Source organism: Leptopilina boulardi, unplaced genomic scaffold (assembly GCF_019393585.1).
Source record: "Leptopilina boulardi isolate dan_hultmark-lab unplaced genomic scaffold, ZJU_Lbou_2.1 LbouV2_330, whole genome shotgun sequence".
NCBI classification, from domain to species: Eukaryota; Metazoa; Arthropoda; class Insecta; order Hymenoptera; family Figitidae; genus Leptopilina; species Leptopilina boulardi.
Window position 1 is genome coordinate 432,749 of NW_026137897.1, and position 17,299 is coordinate 450,047.

The 17,299-nt window shown below is 22.8% G+C and overlaps 1 protein-coding gene across 6 annotated transcripts in view; it reads right to left on the reverse strand.

Moving 5' to 3' along the window:
- Positions 1-17,299, reverse strand: part of LOC127285258 (protein naked cuticle homolog) — a 50,765-nt gene that overhangs the window by 17,204 nt on the left and 16,262 nt on the right. Inside the window, exons 4-6 of one of the 6 annotated variants that reach the window (XM_051311169.1) lie at positions 15,245-15,397; positions 9,738-10,168; positions 110-1,326 (exon numbers count right to left, since the gene is read on the reverse strand). The exons of 2 other annotated variants lie outside the window; for them this stretch is intronic. In XM_051311169.1, coding sequence (XP_051167126.1) covers positions 110-173 — 64 coding nt within the window. In that variant the 5' untranslated portion in view covers positions 174-1,326; positions 9,738-10,168; positions 15,245-15,397. Of the gene's footprint in view, positions 1-109; positions 1,327-9,737; positions 10,169-10,322; positions 10,653-15,244; positions 15,398-17,299 lie in introns of those variants that run through there. 3 more of the 6 variants (XM_051311168.1, XM_051311170.1, XM_051311171.1) reach the window with 3 other exon arrangements.

Genomic DNA, 17,299 nt, shown 5'->3' on the forward strand with positions numbered 1-17,299 from the left:
AAAAAATGCAAATTATCAAGATGAACCAAGAGCCGACGGAGTAATAAGATAGCATCTCGAAAAAAAAATAAAAAAAGAAAGAAAAGGGCAAAGATGATGGGAATATTACCAGAAAAGGACTTGTAGTTTGTGAACAACTTTGTCCGGCACCATCTCACAAGTCCGGTAGCCATGGGATCCACATGCGTGCTTCAATAGACACTTAAAAAAAAAAAACAACAATTTTTCCTTATTATTGTTTTTCACTTTGTCGGCGATTGTTGCTCCAATTTTCAACGATTATTCACAATTACTTTCACAATATTTTCTTCTTTTTTAAACTAATTTTTTTAACTCCCTTTTTTCTTCTTTTTAATTTCCTTTTTTAAAAACTCTCCTTTTATCTTATATCTTCCGGTTTTTATAGCTCTTTTTCCTCTTCCTTTTCCCTTTGATCTTTCTAACTTATTTAACTAGAACCTTTCTCTTTTAGGCCTCCAAATGTTTTTTCTCTCTCTTTTTGAATTCCACTTGTTTTTTTTTTTTTTTTTTTCTAACGTTGTTTGGTAGTCGTCACTTCACTTGGATCATCAACACCACTCACACCTCAGTTGGAAAACACTCACTTTTAGAAAGAGAGAGAATAAGAGGCAGGATGAAAATAAATATCCTTGGCACGTAGATGCAATATTGGAATTCAAATATTTCCAGCACGTGGGTTTTATTTTCATTCAATATTGGAAGTAAAAAAAAAAAAAAAAAAATTAACTTCGTCGAACTAAACTTCCGGATCACTTTTTCTAAATTTGTTTTTGTTAACAATTTATTAATCTCAGAAATGAAAAGATATTTCTCTCATTTTTTGATGGCGAGAGACGAATATGAGAGATGTTACTACAACTACAGTCGTTGTTTGACTACACGGCGATCGTCCTCGCGTGAACCACGTTCCCCGTAATTCCTCCTCTCTCTCGACGACTACGACGACGACGACGACGGGGCTTTCTCCCCTCTTTCTCTCTTTCTCTCACTACTCCTCAGGGACGTAGGGAGGTCATTTGGAGCCCTATTTTCAATAGGGCTCAACAACAAACAGTCTCATTCTCTTCTTGAGGAAGCACCATAAGTTTTGCCGCCACCTTCTATCCTCCTTCTCTTTCTTCTTTAAAAAGACTTAAACCATTTGAAGTGACAGAATATTTCACACGTTGATAAGAGAGAAGAAGCCATTCATAAAAGCCGATCGTGAAAAACTTGCAAGGAATCTTTTGCAAAAATAATAATAATAAGAAACTGATACGGATTGCATTACCCATTATTCGGATTAATTTCCAAAATAATAAAAACCTGCGAAAAAAAAACAGAAATCAGAAAAATGTTTCAATTTTTTAATAATAAAATGGAAAACAAAAATTCGTTTTGCAAAATAAATTATGAGCCAAAAGTTTTGAACGTTCAAATGAACAAAATATTTTTTGCAATCTATAAATTAGTAGAAATTATAATGTCAATGTAAAATAAAACAGTAAATTAAACAAATATTAAATTAATAACTTCTTTTTAGATATTTAAAACAATATTTTGTAATAAAATTCGTACTTAAAGAAGTTACAAAAAAAAAAAATTTTTTCATTTGAACGTTCAAAACTTTTGGCTCATGATAAATTAATTCAAAATTGATTTATTCAAGTATTAAAAAAAAAAATTAATTAAATTAGTAATTAAAAGTTTTTAAACAAATAAAAAAATTATCTAAATTATTAAATGAAAAACAAAAATTCATTTTGGAGAAAAAATAAATAAATTAATTCAAAATTGATTTATTCAAGTATTAAAAAAAAAAATTAATTAAATTAGTAATTAAAAGTTTTTAAACAAATAAAAAAATTATCTAAATTATTAAATGAAAAACAAAAATTCATTTTGGAGAAAAAATAAATAAATTAATTTAGAATTGATTTATTTACTAAATGTGAATGTTCCATTTTTTCCATCACTAATAAAATAAAAAACAATACTTCATTTTTGAAGAAAAAATAAATAAATTCAATTTCATTTATCCACTGAATAAGTATTTAAAAAAAAAAATTCATTAAATTAGAAATTAAATAAATTATTAAATGCGAAGGATTAAATGGCACTCATGGATTATCTTATAAAAATAATTTGTTAGAATTTTTATTTTAAAGAATTGTGTAATTACTTTTTTATAATTTTCATTTTTCAAATTAGAATTTAAAGGAATTTGTTTTTTAAACGAATTTTCAGGTATTTTTGTTCGCCAATCATTAAAAATTGAAATTAACAAAAAAATCAAAATAAAGAAGTAGAATCGAAATAAAAGAAATTAAAATTAAATAGTTGAATCAAAATAAAACGAAATTTAAATTTGAAATCATCAAAAATTAAAATTTAGAGTAGAATTAAAATAAAAATAAAAAAAAAACAGAAGAAAAGAAAGTAACAAAAAATTAAAATCAAGATTAAACAATCAAAATACGAATCAAAATCAAAAATAGAAATTAATTTGTTAGTTTGTTTTTTTTTTAGTAATTAATTACAAATCAATTTGTTCTGTTAAATTCTAATTCGAAAAATTGAAAATTCCTCTACAAATAATTATTATATCAAAAATTGAAATTTAGAGCAGAATTAAAATAAAAATCAAAAAAACAGATGAAAAAAGTATAAAAAAATTAAAATCAAAATTAAACAATCAAAATACAAATCAAAATTAAAAATATAAATTAATTTGTTTTTTCAGTAATTAATTACAAATCAATTTGTTCTGTTAAATTCTAATTCGAAAAATTGAAAATTCTTCTACAAGTAATTATTAGGTACATATATCAAAAATTGAAATTTAGAGTAGAATTAAAATAAAAATCAAATAAACAGAAGAAAAAAGTATCAAAAAATTAAAATCAAGATTAAACAATCAAAATACGAATCAAAATCAAAAATAGAAATTAATTTGTTAGTTTGTTTTTTTTTTTAGTAATTAATTACAAATCAATTTGTTCTGTTAAATTCTAATTCGAAAAATTGAAAATTCCTCTACAAATAATTATTATATCAAAAATTGAAATTTAGAGCAGAATTAAAATATAAATCAAAAAAACAGATGAAAAAAGTATAAAAAAATTAAAATCAAAATTAAACAATCAAAATACGAATCAAAATTAAAAATATAAATTAATTTGTTTTTTTAGTAATTAATTACAAATCAATTTGTTCTGTTAAATTCTAATTCGAAAAATTGAAAATTCTTCTACAAGTAATTATTAGGTACATATATCAAAAATTGAAATTTAGAGTAGAATTAAAATAAAAATCAAATAAACAGAAGAAAAAAGTATCAAAAAATTAAAATCAAGATTAAACAATCAAAATACGAATCAAAATCAAAAATAGAAATTAATTTGTTAGTTTGTTTTCTTAGTAATTAATTGCAAATCAATTTGTTCTATTAAATTCCAATTCGAAAAATTGAAAATTCGTCTACAAATAATTATATTATAGAAAATAAAATTCTTTAAAATTCTTTCTTCTCTATATTAATTTTTCTCAATTAAAATTTTTAATAATTTTAATAAAATCCTTCACGAATTTAATTATCTGAAACTATTTTTCAAAAATTTTACGAAATTCAATAAATGTCAAAATTTAAAAAAAAATCAACAAATAAAGTACAATAAATTTCAATTCAAAATCATCGTAAAATTCAACTATTTTCAAAAATTTCAATTTAAAACCTTCTAAAATTTAATTATTTCTATAATTTTAAATTATAAAATAAATTACTATATATACTTATTAAAATTGTTTTCAAAATTAAAATAAATTTTAAAAGTCTGCTTACTAATTTTGAATTAATGCGAAAATTCGTTCACTAATTCAAATTAGTGGAAAATTTCACTAATTTTTAGTAAAGAATTACTATATTTAATTTAGTAATATTTTTTTTCTAAAATTTTAGTGAAAAATAATTAAATATTAATAGAAATTTTCACTAATTTTTATTAAATTATTATTTGATTCAGTAATTTTTTTTTTTTACTAAAGTTTTAATGCGAAATGACTAAATTATTTTCTTCTAAAATTTTAGTGAAAAATGATTAAAAATTATTAGAAATATTAACTAATTTTTAGTAAAATATTACTATTTAATTTATTAATATTTTTCTCGTTTTTTCTTTACTTTTTAGTAAAAAAAAAATGATTAAAAAATTAGTAAAAATTTAAATTAATTTAAATTAATTAATTCTCACTAATTTAAATTTAGAGAGTAACAAATACGAAAAAATTAGTATTATGATGAAAATTATAAACATACTTTTATTTAAAAGGCATAAAATGAAATAAATATTAATTGAAGAAAAAAAAAAATTCAAAATCCTAAAATGCAAAAAGAAAATTGAAAAATCGTGGAATTGAATAACCAAATTGATAGAAAATAATTATTTTCGCTTCGGGGAATTTTTCCTTTTTCCAATAATATAAAACGAAAGACGTGAATAATTATTAGAAGAGTTTTTTTTTTTCCTTGCATATTGTATTTACGTTTTATCTGCTTTTGAAATAGTAACCCCTGAACATTGTGAATAAGAATGAAGCACTAGTAGTAAATTTTATCGATTCCTATATGTATTACACATTACAGTGTTTATACCACATGAAATGTTTCAACCATCATTCTCCACCCAACCCCCCGGAAATTATATTCTGCCTGGATAAATCAATAAATATTCATAGTGCATGTAATTTTCATGGGGAGAAATTTCCCTGTAAATGACAATCGAACAAAGTGAATTTCTAATTTCAAACGCAAAAAATTGTTAATTTCATTATTTAATAAAAATAATTGACTAATTAATTAATTAATAATTAATTTAATTATTAAAAAATATTGAAAAATTTTTAAACGAAAAAAATTTACAAAAATAAATTTAAATATATAAAAATAAATTTTTTAAATAAAAAAAGGATAAAAAAGAAATTTGTAAAAAGTAAAATAATGATGAAAATTCTCTAATTGAAAATACTTGCACGTTTTCATCAATCGAAAATCATGAATTCTATCTCATTCCCCAAAATTTTTCCCAGACTTCATCCCCCTTTTTATACACTATATATGTGTGTTCTATTATTCAACCCTATTTTTCCAAATATATCCTCATATCAAACTGAACGTTCGGAAATCACCAAAAGTACATACTAAACAGCCCCTTTATAAGATGAATTGTCCACCAATATCGATAAAGAAGAAATAAAAAAAAAAATCTTGACGATAAATCACAATTTTTTTCCTATTATCAGAAAAGTTGACAGATACTACAAAAAGAAATATTTCAAGGGTTAAAAAATCTTTTTTTTTTTTTTTTTCTTTTTGCAAAGAAACGAAAAAAATTAGATCTTTTTCCTCCTCTTATCAAAAATTGCTCGAGAATATCTTTAAGATATTCTTTTCTTTTTCTCAATGCCGAAAGCTTCAAATTACAATCCATGCGTAAAAATAGCTTTCCCAAATTATAAATTCCCTTTGAGGATATTCCGCAAGCAGGTTTTGATTTTTTCAAGTCCGAAGGTTCCACTTTGCTTTCACGCTTAGTCCCCAACTTCCGTCGGCAGTGTGTAATTTTCCAAAGTAATTTAGCGAGACGAAAGAGAGAGAGAGAGAAAGAACTCTAGTGAGTCTACCGAAAATGGGGGCCTTATATACAGATGGCGAGAGAAATAATGCCGCCACGGTTCTCTTATTAAAAGAACAACAATTCCGCAAGCTGACATATCGGTGAGTGAGCACAATTTTCTGACCAAAAACCCGAACTACCGTTTTTAAAAAAGAATTCTTTATATAACTTTCGCAATCATCTGGATTTGTCTATATATGAGGATCACTTCTCTTATTTAAAAAAAAAAAAAACAAAAAAAAATCAAAAAATAACTTTTATTCAGACTTGCATATCAATCAAGAGCGATATTTATCTGGCACATTTACATATTGTTGATCATGATGAAAAAAAACCGCTCATTTTTTTTTTTTTTTTTTTTTTGAAAGCCAAAAAAAACTACAAGAACACAATTGAAAATTATTTCCAATTTTTTTCGAGAAATTAGGAGTTTTTGGAAATTTTATTTTCAATTCAAAAAAAAAAAAAAAAAATTGTGGAAATCATTCAAAAAACGAAAACGTAAAATGAAGAATTTAATTTGAAATTCAAATTTGTATTTTCAAATTTTTGTTTTCACTTTTTTTTTTTTGGTGGAAGAAAAATGCGAATCGTGGATATAGAGAAAAACGAAGCCAGATTAAAAAAAACATTAGTTTTTATAAAAAAAAAATTTTGTTTTGAATTTAATAGAACTTTTCGATTCCATGAGCAATTGAATTAAAAATTACAGTAAAAACTAACAAATTGATAAAATAATTTCCGAATAAAAAAATTTACAATATAAAAAATTTTACAGTAAAAAAAGAAACTAAGGAATTGATAAAACTATTTCCGAATAAAAAATTTACAATAAAAAGTTCAATAATAAAAAAAAAATACAATAGATAAAAAAAAATTCCGAACAATACATTCAAAATAAAAAATTCCCCAATTAAAAAACAACTCCGTTAATACAAAAATTTACTGAATAAAAAAAAAATTGATGCGAATTTAAAAAAATTTGACAATAAAATATTTTTACCTAATTAATAAAACTATTTTCGAATAAAAAAATCTACAATAAATAAATTTACAGTAAAAAAAAACTAACGAATTGATAAAACTATTTCCTAATTAAAAAAAAATTAACAATAAAAAAACTATCTAACTGATAAAATTCCAAACAAAAAAAAATCAAAAATAACAAAAAATTGATAATAAAAAAAAACAAGCTAATTGATAAAACAATTTCTGAATAAAAAAGTGTACAAAAAAAATTGACAGTAAAAAAATACCCAACTAATAAAACAATTTCCGAATAAAAAATTTACAATAAAAAGTTCAATAATACAAAACAAAAAATACAATAGATAAAAATAATTCCGAACAATAAATTCAAAATAAAAAATTTCATAATTAAAATACAACTGCGTTAATACAAAAAGTTACTAAATAAAAATAATAATTTGATACGAATTTAAAAAAATTGCAATAAAAAAAAAAATTTGACAATAAAATATTTTTACCTAATTAATAAAACTATTTTCGAATACAAAAATCTACAATAAATAAATTTACAGTAAAAAAGAAACTAACGAATTCATAAAACTATTTCCTAATTAAAAAAAAATTAACAATAAAAAAAACTATGCAACTGATAAAATTCCAAATAAAAAAATCAAAAATAACAAAAAATTGATAAAAAAAAAAACAAACGAATTGATAAAACAATTACTGAATAAAAAAGTGTACAAAAAAAATTAACATTGAAAAAATACTCAACTAATAAAGCAATTTCCGAATAAAAAATTGACAGTAATAAATTCAATAACACAAAAGAATATACAATTAGTAGAAAAAAAATATAAATAAAATAAAAATTATCCCATAAAAAAAAATCCGTAAATATAATAATTAATAAATTCAATTAATTTAAATTAGCAAAGAAAAGAAATAAAAAAATATAAAACTTACATTATACAATTAAAAAAAATGAGAAAACAATAATTCATAAAAACAAATTCTATTTTGTGTAAATTAAATAGGAAAAAAAGAAACTCTTGGACATAATGTATTTTTTTTTTTTATCTGATTCTCTATCCAATTCCACTTTAAGAGAGTTGTTCTCGGGTTTCGGAAGCGGAAGACCCGGACCTGAAACACCATTAGTTTCTCTCCCTAAAATCTCGAGTTGATTTTGGAGTTCTATACATTACATTAGAGATACCACGCACAGTAAATCGCATGTCACGTTCAGACATACCATATATATTATATTCTCCACGATTGAGAGCACAGAGGGAAATGACATTTCCAGATATTGGTTATATATAGCGCAGCTTATTTGATCCATTTTCAGAAGAAAAAAAAAAGCTGCGCGGATAATCAACAATTTTCTCACGGACAAAAAGGAATTAAAAACGAAGAAGAAGATTCATAAAAGACCATGCCCTCAGGGCGATAGAGCGTGTATAGGATATTTCAAAGCATAAATGCGAGCAAAATGTCTATGAAGAGACGTCTTTTTTTTCAAAGAAGAAGAAAAATAAAAAAAAAGGGGGAGTCCCTAATCTACTCGATAAATAGACTCGAGAGAAAATTCAGTCTATCATTGAAAGAACTTGAAAGAGATGGGTCAAATCTAAATTGAAATTGAAAATACCAGTTAATTGTACGATTTAGCTAAATTAAAAACTTCATATTCTATAATATTAATTATAATTAATTTTAGAATTAAAATATATATTTATTTATATTAATTAAGATTGTAGTTATTTATCCTTTTATGGTTCTTTATGAACTGCGATGACTTTTAAATAATTAAATCAACAATTTAAAATTGATTCGTATAAAAAAGTAACATTTAATCTAAAAAAAAAAAAATTCCAAATAGAATTTCGGTAAAAGTTATTAGTTACATGAGAATAAAAACAAATTACTAATAATTTTTTATATCAGGCTAAAACTTTAAAAAAAAACTAAGACTTTAGTAAAGAAAAAAGACGAAAAAAATATTTCTAAATCAAATAGTAATAATTTACTAAAAATTAGTAAAAATTTCTATTAATTTTTAATCACTTTTCACTAAAATTTTATAGTAAAGAAAAATATTAACTAAATTAAATATACAAATTTACTAAAAAATTAGTGAAAATTTCTACTAATTTTGAATTAGTGAACGAACTTTCGTTAATTCAAATTAAGAAAACAGACATAAAATTTATTTTAATTTTGAAAACAATTTTAATAAAATATTAATAATTTATTTTATTGAAAAATTCTTCAAAATTCTAAAAATTAATTTTAAAAATCTAACAAATTATTAAAATTTTTAATTTAAATTAATAAAATTTTGTATTTTTACTACTTATTTTATTAATAGCAGAGACTTCGGATCGACTTTAAAGCACAAAAAATCGTTTTAGTCGATTTACATTTTAAAAAAATCGATTTTTTTTTTATTTTAATTAAATTTAATTACTGTTAATAAATATTTTACTTTAAATAACTAATGTTATTGTTATTATAAAAATTTTGCCAAATAAATACAAAATTCTTCCAATTTAAAAAATCAATTTAATAGAAATTCGATTAAATAATAAAAATCTTCCAAATAAAAATCGCTTTTCCAAAGTATAAATTAAAAAATTAATTGAAAATTAAAAAATAATTTTATTTAAACAAAATTTTCACTTAGTAGAATTTTTAATTTAATAAATTTTTGTTTAACGAAATTTTTTTTTTTGAAAATAATTAATTCTGATAATAATTGCCTTGGAATTTATCCAAGAAATTTTATTTAAATAATATTTCAAAAATTTCAAATCTAATTTATGCAAAATTATTTTTGAGTTCAGAATTTTGTGCAAATTTTAAAATTGAAATGATTAAAAAGCAAAATTAAATTTTAATTTAATTAATTTTAAACGTTCAAAATTCTTATAGAAATGAATTTCAAAAGTTTTTAAATTGAAAATACTAAAAATATAATTAGAATAAGTCGAAAAAAGTTATATAATCTGAGGCCTGCTTTATTAATAAAATAAATTATTGTTTTTGTGAAAAAATAATTGAATTTGAAAAAATGAAAATTTTATAACTTACGCGAGACTTGATTGATAAATAAAATAGACGTCACAAGAGAATGAGAAATAGTGCGATTGTTTGACGAATGAAGTCATGTTTGTTTTTCTCAAAATATATATAAGAAATTTCATTCATATAGCCTGGGGTTCACCTCAATTTCAATCGGCGGCTGAAGTAAAGGTTCTTCTTCGTATTTTTACGATTCACAATCAAAAATAAAATAACCTTTTTCCTTCATGGGGATGATTTCGCAATTTTCAAATTCTCTCAATTCTCAAAAAAATGATTGCGGAAAATTGCCGTTTTGAAAACACGATAATAGGATTTACGACTGCGTGGGACCATCTGTAATCCAACAATTCCAACATCTGGCAACTCGTACCAACGCTCTCTCTTTTTCTCTCTCTCTCTCTGTTTTGATACGAAACCTCCATTTGATTCTCCGCGGGCTGAAAACAAAGAGAACTTTCTGTATACATATATATATATATATATATATATATATATATATATATATATATAAAAATACAAAAATGTGCGTGTGTATTTATACACACGAAAACTAAAATCGTTGGCGACTTTTTTGTTTTCGGTGGACTGTACCGGCATGCTATTATCTAGCGGTGTTTTTCAGAAGAAAACATTGGCGTCGCATCTCCGCTTCGCCATATAGGCCGTGAAACGAGAGGATGTTCGAGCAAAGTGCACCTTTGGTGAGTTCCGTCACAGACGGCCTTTTGCCTCAAAGGAAGAAACGCCAAGCGTTTTAAACGGACTGCCTTTCTCTCTCTTTCTCTCTCTCTCTCTTCATGACAGCCACCAGTCGGAAAAATATCCTTTGCGGAACTCTCCCCCTTTTCAAACCAAATCGACCATCAGCTAAAAGGATTCATCTCTCTCTCTCTCTCTCTTTCTCTCTTCTTTTTTTTTTCTCTGAAACAAGATGATGCACTCAAAAACTACTCTAAAGCGATTCACTTTTATCTTTTTCTCTTTCTCTGTGTGTGAAAAATAGATTTGAATAAAATGGAAGCGCGTAGAAACAATAAGAGAATTAAAAGACAGGTTTTTATTATAAAGAGCGGACAAAATGGAAACAATAAAAAAAAGGGAGCAAAAAAAGAACAATGCAAAAAAATGAAAAAAAGAGAGGAAAAATTGTAAAAAGCAGAAAAAAAAGAGAAAAAAAAGTGACAAAAAAACGATAAAAGACAATAAAAAAAATTAAAATATGTGTTAAAAAAAACAAACGAAATAAAAAAAAAAAGACAAAAGTATGAGAAACGAAAATAGTAAAATTAGACTCGATTTAAAAATCGAAGTTAAATTAAAAATTAAAAAGGAAATTAAATTGCAGCATTAAATTAAAAAAACAAAAATAGAATTTTAGAATTAAAATAATAAATAAAAAGTACCGGAGAAATATAATAAAATGCACAAGAATTGAAGCGCGACAGGTGCAAAATACATAAAAGCAATAAAAAAAAAAAAAAAGACAAACAGAGAAAAAGAAGACAAGAAAATGAAGATAAAAATACAAAAATTAAACAAACGATTAAAAAAACACAAAACAACAAATATTCAGCAAAAAAATAATATAAAAATAACTAAAAAAATAAAATAGGAAAATAAAAAAAAAATTACAAATACAAAAATAACTACAAAGTAAAATAAGAAAATATAAATAAATAAAAATAAAATACGAAAATAAACAAAAAAATTAAATACAAAAATAATTAAATAAAATAAATTACAAAAATAACTAAACAAAATAAATTACAAAAATAACTAAACAAAATAAATTACAAAAATAACTAAACAAAATAATTTACATAATTAAAAATAAAATACCAAAAAAATTCAATACCAAAATAATTAAAAAATAAACAAAAATAATTTACAGAAAAATACAAAAAAAAAAAAAAATTGTATAAAACAAAATTGTACAAGAACCATAATTAAAAAATAATAGCCCCGTAAAATGCAAGAAACAATAAAAATGCCAAAAACAATAAAAGAACATAAGAAGCGATAAGAGCGCACAAAATGCAATAAGAACACTAAAAAAAAATAGAAGGCAAAAAAAAAAATGAAAAAATTAAATCAAATAAGGCAAAAAAGTATATGCGAGAGAAACAAAAATAAGAAAAAAAAAAAAAAAGAAAACGAAAAGAGTGAGTAATAAAACGAAAATGAAGATAAAGTATGCCTTAAACAAAATTCAAGTTCTATTGACATTTATTTTCCAAGTTCCATTTCGTTCTTTATCTTATACCGCGCGCGAGATAAAAGTCTCAAGTAGATTTTTATGAACCCTTTTAACTTTCTTGATTTATATTCAAAAAGAAACTCTAAAAAAAAAAAAGAAAGAGAGACGCGCGCTCACTTATTGTTTTCGACATTCTTAATTTTCACGATTTTCAGTTTTTTTTTTTTTTCAAAAGCATTCAAAAGAAGCGAAGAAAAATTATCATAAACACGTCATCTTCCTCTTTCTTCTCTCCGATTAAAATCTAGAAAAAAATTTTAAAATGTTTCTCAGGTAATTTTTTTTTTTTTTTTCGCCGAATTAAAAAGGAATCAAAGAACTCTTTCTATGAAAAATCTCCCTATCCTCAGAATATTATCATCATCGAAATTATATAAATTTACATATTTGTGGAAAATTTTATCCAAATTCTTAAAAAAAATTTAGAAGCACAAAAAATGATTTGCTTTTTTTGAAAATTAAAATTTTCAAATGGAAATGGGATTTTAAAGAGAAAATTTTCTGTATTTTTTTTTTTAAATAGCGCTTAAAATCAGGTGTACATTATAAAAAAGAGATCTCGTAATCAAGTACAGGAAAAAAAAACCTAACAAAACAATTTGTTCTACTCTTGTTTTCTCATGTAAAATAACTTCTTGCCAGCACATCGAATAAATCTTCTTCTACGAATGATTGAATATCCAGCGAGTGAGGGAAGTAGAATGAACCCTTCAAGGCTCAACATCAATTTGAAAAGTCTCTCGAAGGTATATATATATAAAGGAGGAGAAAAAAAAATTACCTACAGAGACGACCTATCGAACCTTAAAAAAAAAATAAAGTCGCGAAAGAACACAAAACAGTTATAGAAACCGGTATACCAAAGTTTAAGAACTTGATTTTCATTTTACCGAATTCAGAATAATTTAACCGAATTTTTAATTAATGTAATTTCTATTTAACAAAATTTTCATTTAACTTAATTTTCACAATTTAAAGAATTTTTATTTAACTTATCATATTTTAAAGAATTTTTATTTATTATAATTTTCATTTTTAAAAGAACTTATATTATACATAAAACATTTATTTAATCAAATTTTCATTAAAAACAACTTTTGTTCAACAGAAATTCTATTCTAATTAAATTTTCTCAGACAGAATTTTTATAAATTTCAACGAATTTTCAATGGGCAAAATTTTTATTTCGATAAATTTTTATTAAATAAAATTTTAACTTTTGTAGAATTTTTGTATTTTAATAAATTATCGTTTAACAAAATATCTATACTTATTTAGATTTTTAAATAGCAGAATTTTTCATTTCACTAAATCTTAATTTAACCGAATTTTCATACTAATTAATAAATATAAATTTTTCTGTAAAAAAATTCGACTGAAATAAAAATTCTACCAAATTAAAATTAATAAAAAATTCATCTAATTCTATGTAATAGAATTTAGCTAAATAAAAATTCTGCCAAATGAATAGAAATTCTCTCAAATTAAAAAATTGAAATTAAAAAATTAATAAAAATTCCATTAAATAAAAATCTGGTAAATAAAAAATTCAGTTGTTTAAAAAATTATATTCTATAAAAATATATAATGAAGAAAATTTATTTGGAATAAATTTTCAAAATTTTAATTAAGTAGAACAAATTTTTGAAAAAAAATTCTTCAATTTACATTTTTAAAATTTTTTGAAGTTTAATTTAAGCAATTTAAATTCATACTTTTTAGTTTTAATGGTCAAAAAATTTTAGGACAATAATTAAGTTTTACAGATTTTTAAATTAAATTCGACTAAATAAAATTTTTACCTTAATAGAAATTGTTTCAATTTAAAAAATCGATTTAACAGAAATTTGATTAAATAAAAAAAAATCTTGCAAATAAAAATCGGCGTTCGAAAGTAAAAATTAAATTTAATAAAAAATTCGATTAAATTGAAAGAATGTAAAATTTTGCTAATTTATTCGAATTTAAAATTTTGGCATTTTTAAATTAAATTTTATTATTTTTAATAATTGAATTGCAGAAGATTTGAAATTTGAAATAAATTTTCTGTAAATTAAAAACTGCTGTATAGTTATTTTTTTTTTAATTTCTGACAATTCAATTTTAGAGTTTTTGTTTGAAACTTTTTTAAATGAATTTTTAAAGAAATATTAAAATTATGAAAAATAATTGAATATTTGAAGGGTTAATTGAAAAGGAAAAATATTTTTCAGAAAGTTTTTAATGGAAAATTATAGAAATAATTAAATTTTAGGTTTTAAATTGAAATTTTTGAAAATAGTTGAATTTTAAGTGATTTTGAATTGCAATTTTTGGTACTTTATTTGATGATTTTTTTTTGTTTAATTTTGACAATTATTAAACTTCAAAACATTTTTAATTGAAAAATAGTTGAATAATTAAATATCAAAAGTTTTTAAATTGAAATTTTTTTCTAAAATTGAAATGCTGAAGATTTTCTTTACAAAATCACAGACAATAATTGAATATTAAAACGATTTTTAGTGAAATAATTGAAAAATATTATTAAAATTCTTGTAAATAATTAATTTAGAAGATAATTTTAATTAAAAATTTGTTAAATAATTAAAATAAAGAGGAAATTAAAAAAAATTATGATTATATTATTAAAATTTAAAAATTTTGTTAAAAAAAAAACTAATAAAAAAGTCGAAAAAGTCGCATTCTATTAAAATAGGTCGAAAAAAAAGTTCGAAAAAGTCGTATAATCCTATGCCTGCTTTTACTTGTGCTGAATATACTGTCTTTTTAAAAAAACTTCCAAAATAGAAAAAAAATTTTCTCTGAGAGCAAATAATAAATTTTCCCTCTTTTTTTTGAGAGAGAGAGAGAAAGAAGAATTATACAATTGAAGACCAATATACAAGTGAGAGAAGTAGAATGAACCTTGTTTTCGCCGTGGTCTTCGCAATTCTGATTACGCCACTGGTCGCCTCTTCCCTGATGCACACAGCAAGGCTAGTTGTTTCTTTTCTTTATTCCTTTGTCGGAAAGTCGGCTGATAAAAGGAAAAAGACAGCTGCGGCCGCCGGGGGAAGCGAGGTGGGGGCCCCAAGAGAGTGAGAGAAAGCAAGAATCAAGAAAGAGAGATAGAGAGAGAGAGAGAGAGCGCAAGAAGAATAAAACGCAAGGCTTAAAAAAAACTTGGTTTGTACCAGAGTTAACTCCGATATGTCGCTGACAGAACTCAAAAAATCGGACACTGACTATTAATAATCTTCACGCACCCACACACCTTGAACAAATCCAATTTGTCCAGTTCCCGGCTCTTTTAATCCCACTATGTGCGAGTTTGTATCTGTGTCTGTCTCTCTAAGGAGTCGGGAATGTTGATTTCTTCACGCTTTCATTCGAATCAACAACCTGGAATTGGGATTTCAACCTGAAACTGGAATCAAAAAATAACATCAGTTACAAAAAAAAAAAAAATAATAATAATAAATAAAAAAAACATCATAGCTAAAATTAAAATCAATTTTGAATAAATAATAAATTATTCAATAAAAATTTAGTCAATTATTTTCATTCTCGAATTTATAGAAATTTCTCTGTTTATGTAAAAAGTTTAGAATTCCCAAAAAAAAAAAAAAAAAAAGAGGAAATATACCAATAACATGGAATTAGATTTTGAACCGCGATGAGCCTAGAAACTGGAATCATAAAAAGAGAGCTGTTGAAGAGAAGGGGGGACTCTGCGAGGGATATGATCGAAGAATCAACTAGCGTGCTTCAAAAACAAGTAATCATGGATGAAGAGTGAAGAATCAAGAACCATGTAATCAAGGATCGTGCTCTTTTGTCGAGAGGAGAGTTTGAAAACAGAAATTACCAATATAAAGAATAGGAATCATGAATTCACTGAAGAATATATATAACTTCTCTACTCGATTCAAAAAAAAAAAATTAACAATTTATTAATCATTTAAATATTTTCAAAATAAGGAACTAATTACAAAAAATTTTTGTAAAAAAAAACTCCAGTTTTTTTTTGTTACGAATTTCAAAACAAAAAATATCAAATGAAAACCAGAGTCAAATAAATATTTGTTTCGATTTCATTTTAATTTAACAAAAATTAAATAAAAATTTTATATGAGCTAAATAAAATTTTATTTAATGCAAATAAAATTTATTCGAACCAAATAAAATTTATATTTGAAATTTTTTATTTTAGGAAAATATATTTTATTTCTCAGAAATAAACGTAAAATATTTCTCGGGGTAAAAAAAATCAAAGAAGAAAAGTGGATAAATATCTAAACTATATATTAAAAAAAGAGAATATTGTCGGATAAGGAAAATAATAATGTATAAGTAAAAATTAAAAAAAAAAAAACTAAAGCAAGAATGCGTAACGAGTTATTGAATAAATACAACCCGGAAGTATCAAGAAACTATCAATGAATAAAACGAGAAATATTTATACAGTTAAAAGAATCTCTAAATAAAACTGATTATTAAATTATAGTATTCTTTGCGAGAGAGGAAAAAGAATAATTATATATTAATTTTTTTTTTCTCCTATTTTTTCACAAAAAGGAAATAGCGAGCGCACATTTAACGAAATTGTTGAAAATTTTTCTAAAATTAGAATCCCATTAAAAGTCACTAAAAAAAAATTTCATTATTTTTCACTTCACTTTTTAAAAATAACTTGAAAAGTAAATAAAATTAAATCAAAATAGAACATCGAGTTATTAACCACTTAAAAAAATTATCAAACAGTTGCATCGTGAGAATTGGTAAACATTTTTCTAAAAGCTCAACGAGGATTTAGGAATTCGAAAATTAGAAACTATTTTTATAATTTTTTGAAAATAAAATAATCTAAAAATTTCAAAACATTCTAAAACAAAAATTGGAAAAAAATTTTTATTTATAAATTCGGATTATCGGAATGAAATATATTTTTTTTAAAATACTGAAATTTTGGAAAATTTCAAAACGTTTCAAAACAAAAATTGGAAAAAAATTTTTTATTTATAAATTTAGATTAGTAGAATGAGAAATATATTTTCAAAAATAAAAATTTTCGTTTGTGATAAATTCGATGAAATGAAAATTAAGTTTAAATAAAACTTCGGTTAAATTAAAAAAAAAAAATTAAACACGAGTAAAATTAAAAATTAAAATAGAAAAAGTAAAATTTGGGCAAATTAAAATTCAATCTAATGAAAATTCGATTAAATTAAATTCTATTATAGGAAAATTTGATTAAATTAAATTATATTGAAGGAAAATTGGATTAAAATTAAATTCTATTGAAGAAAAATTTAATTTAATAATTAAA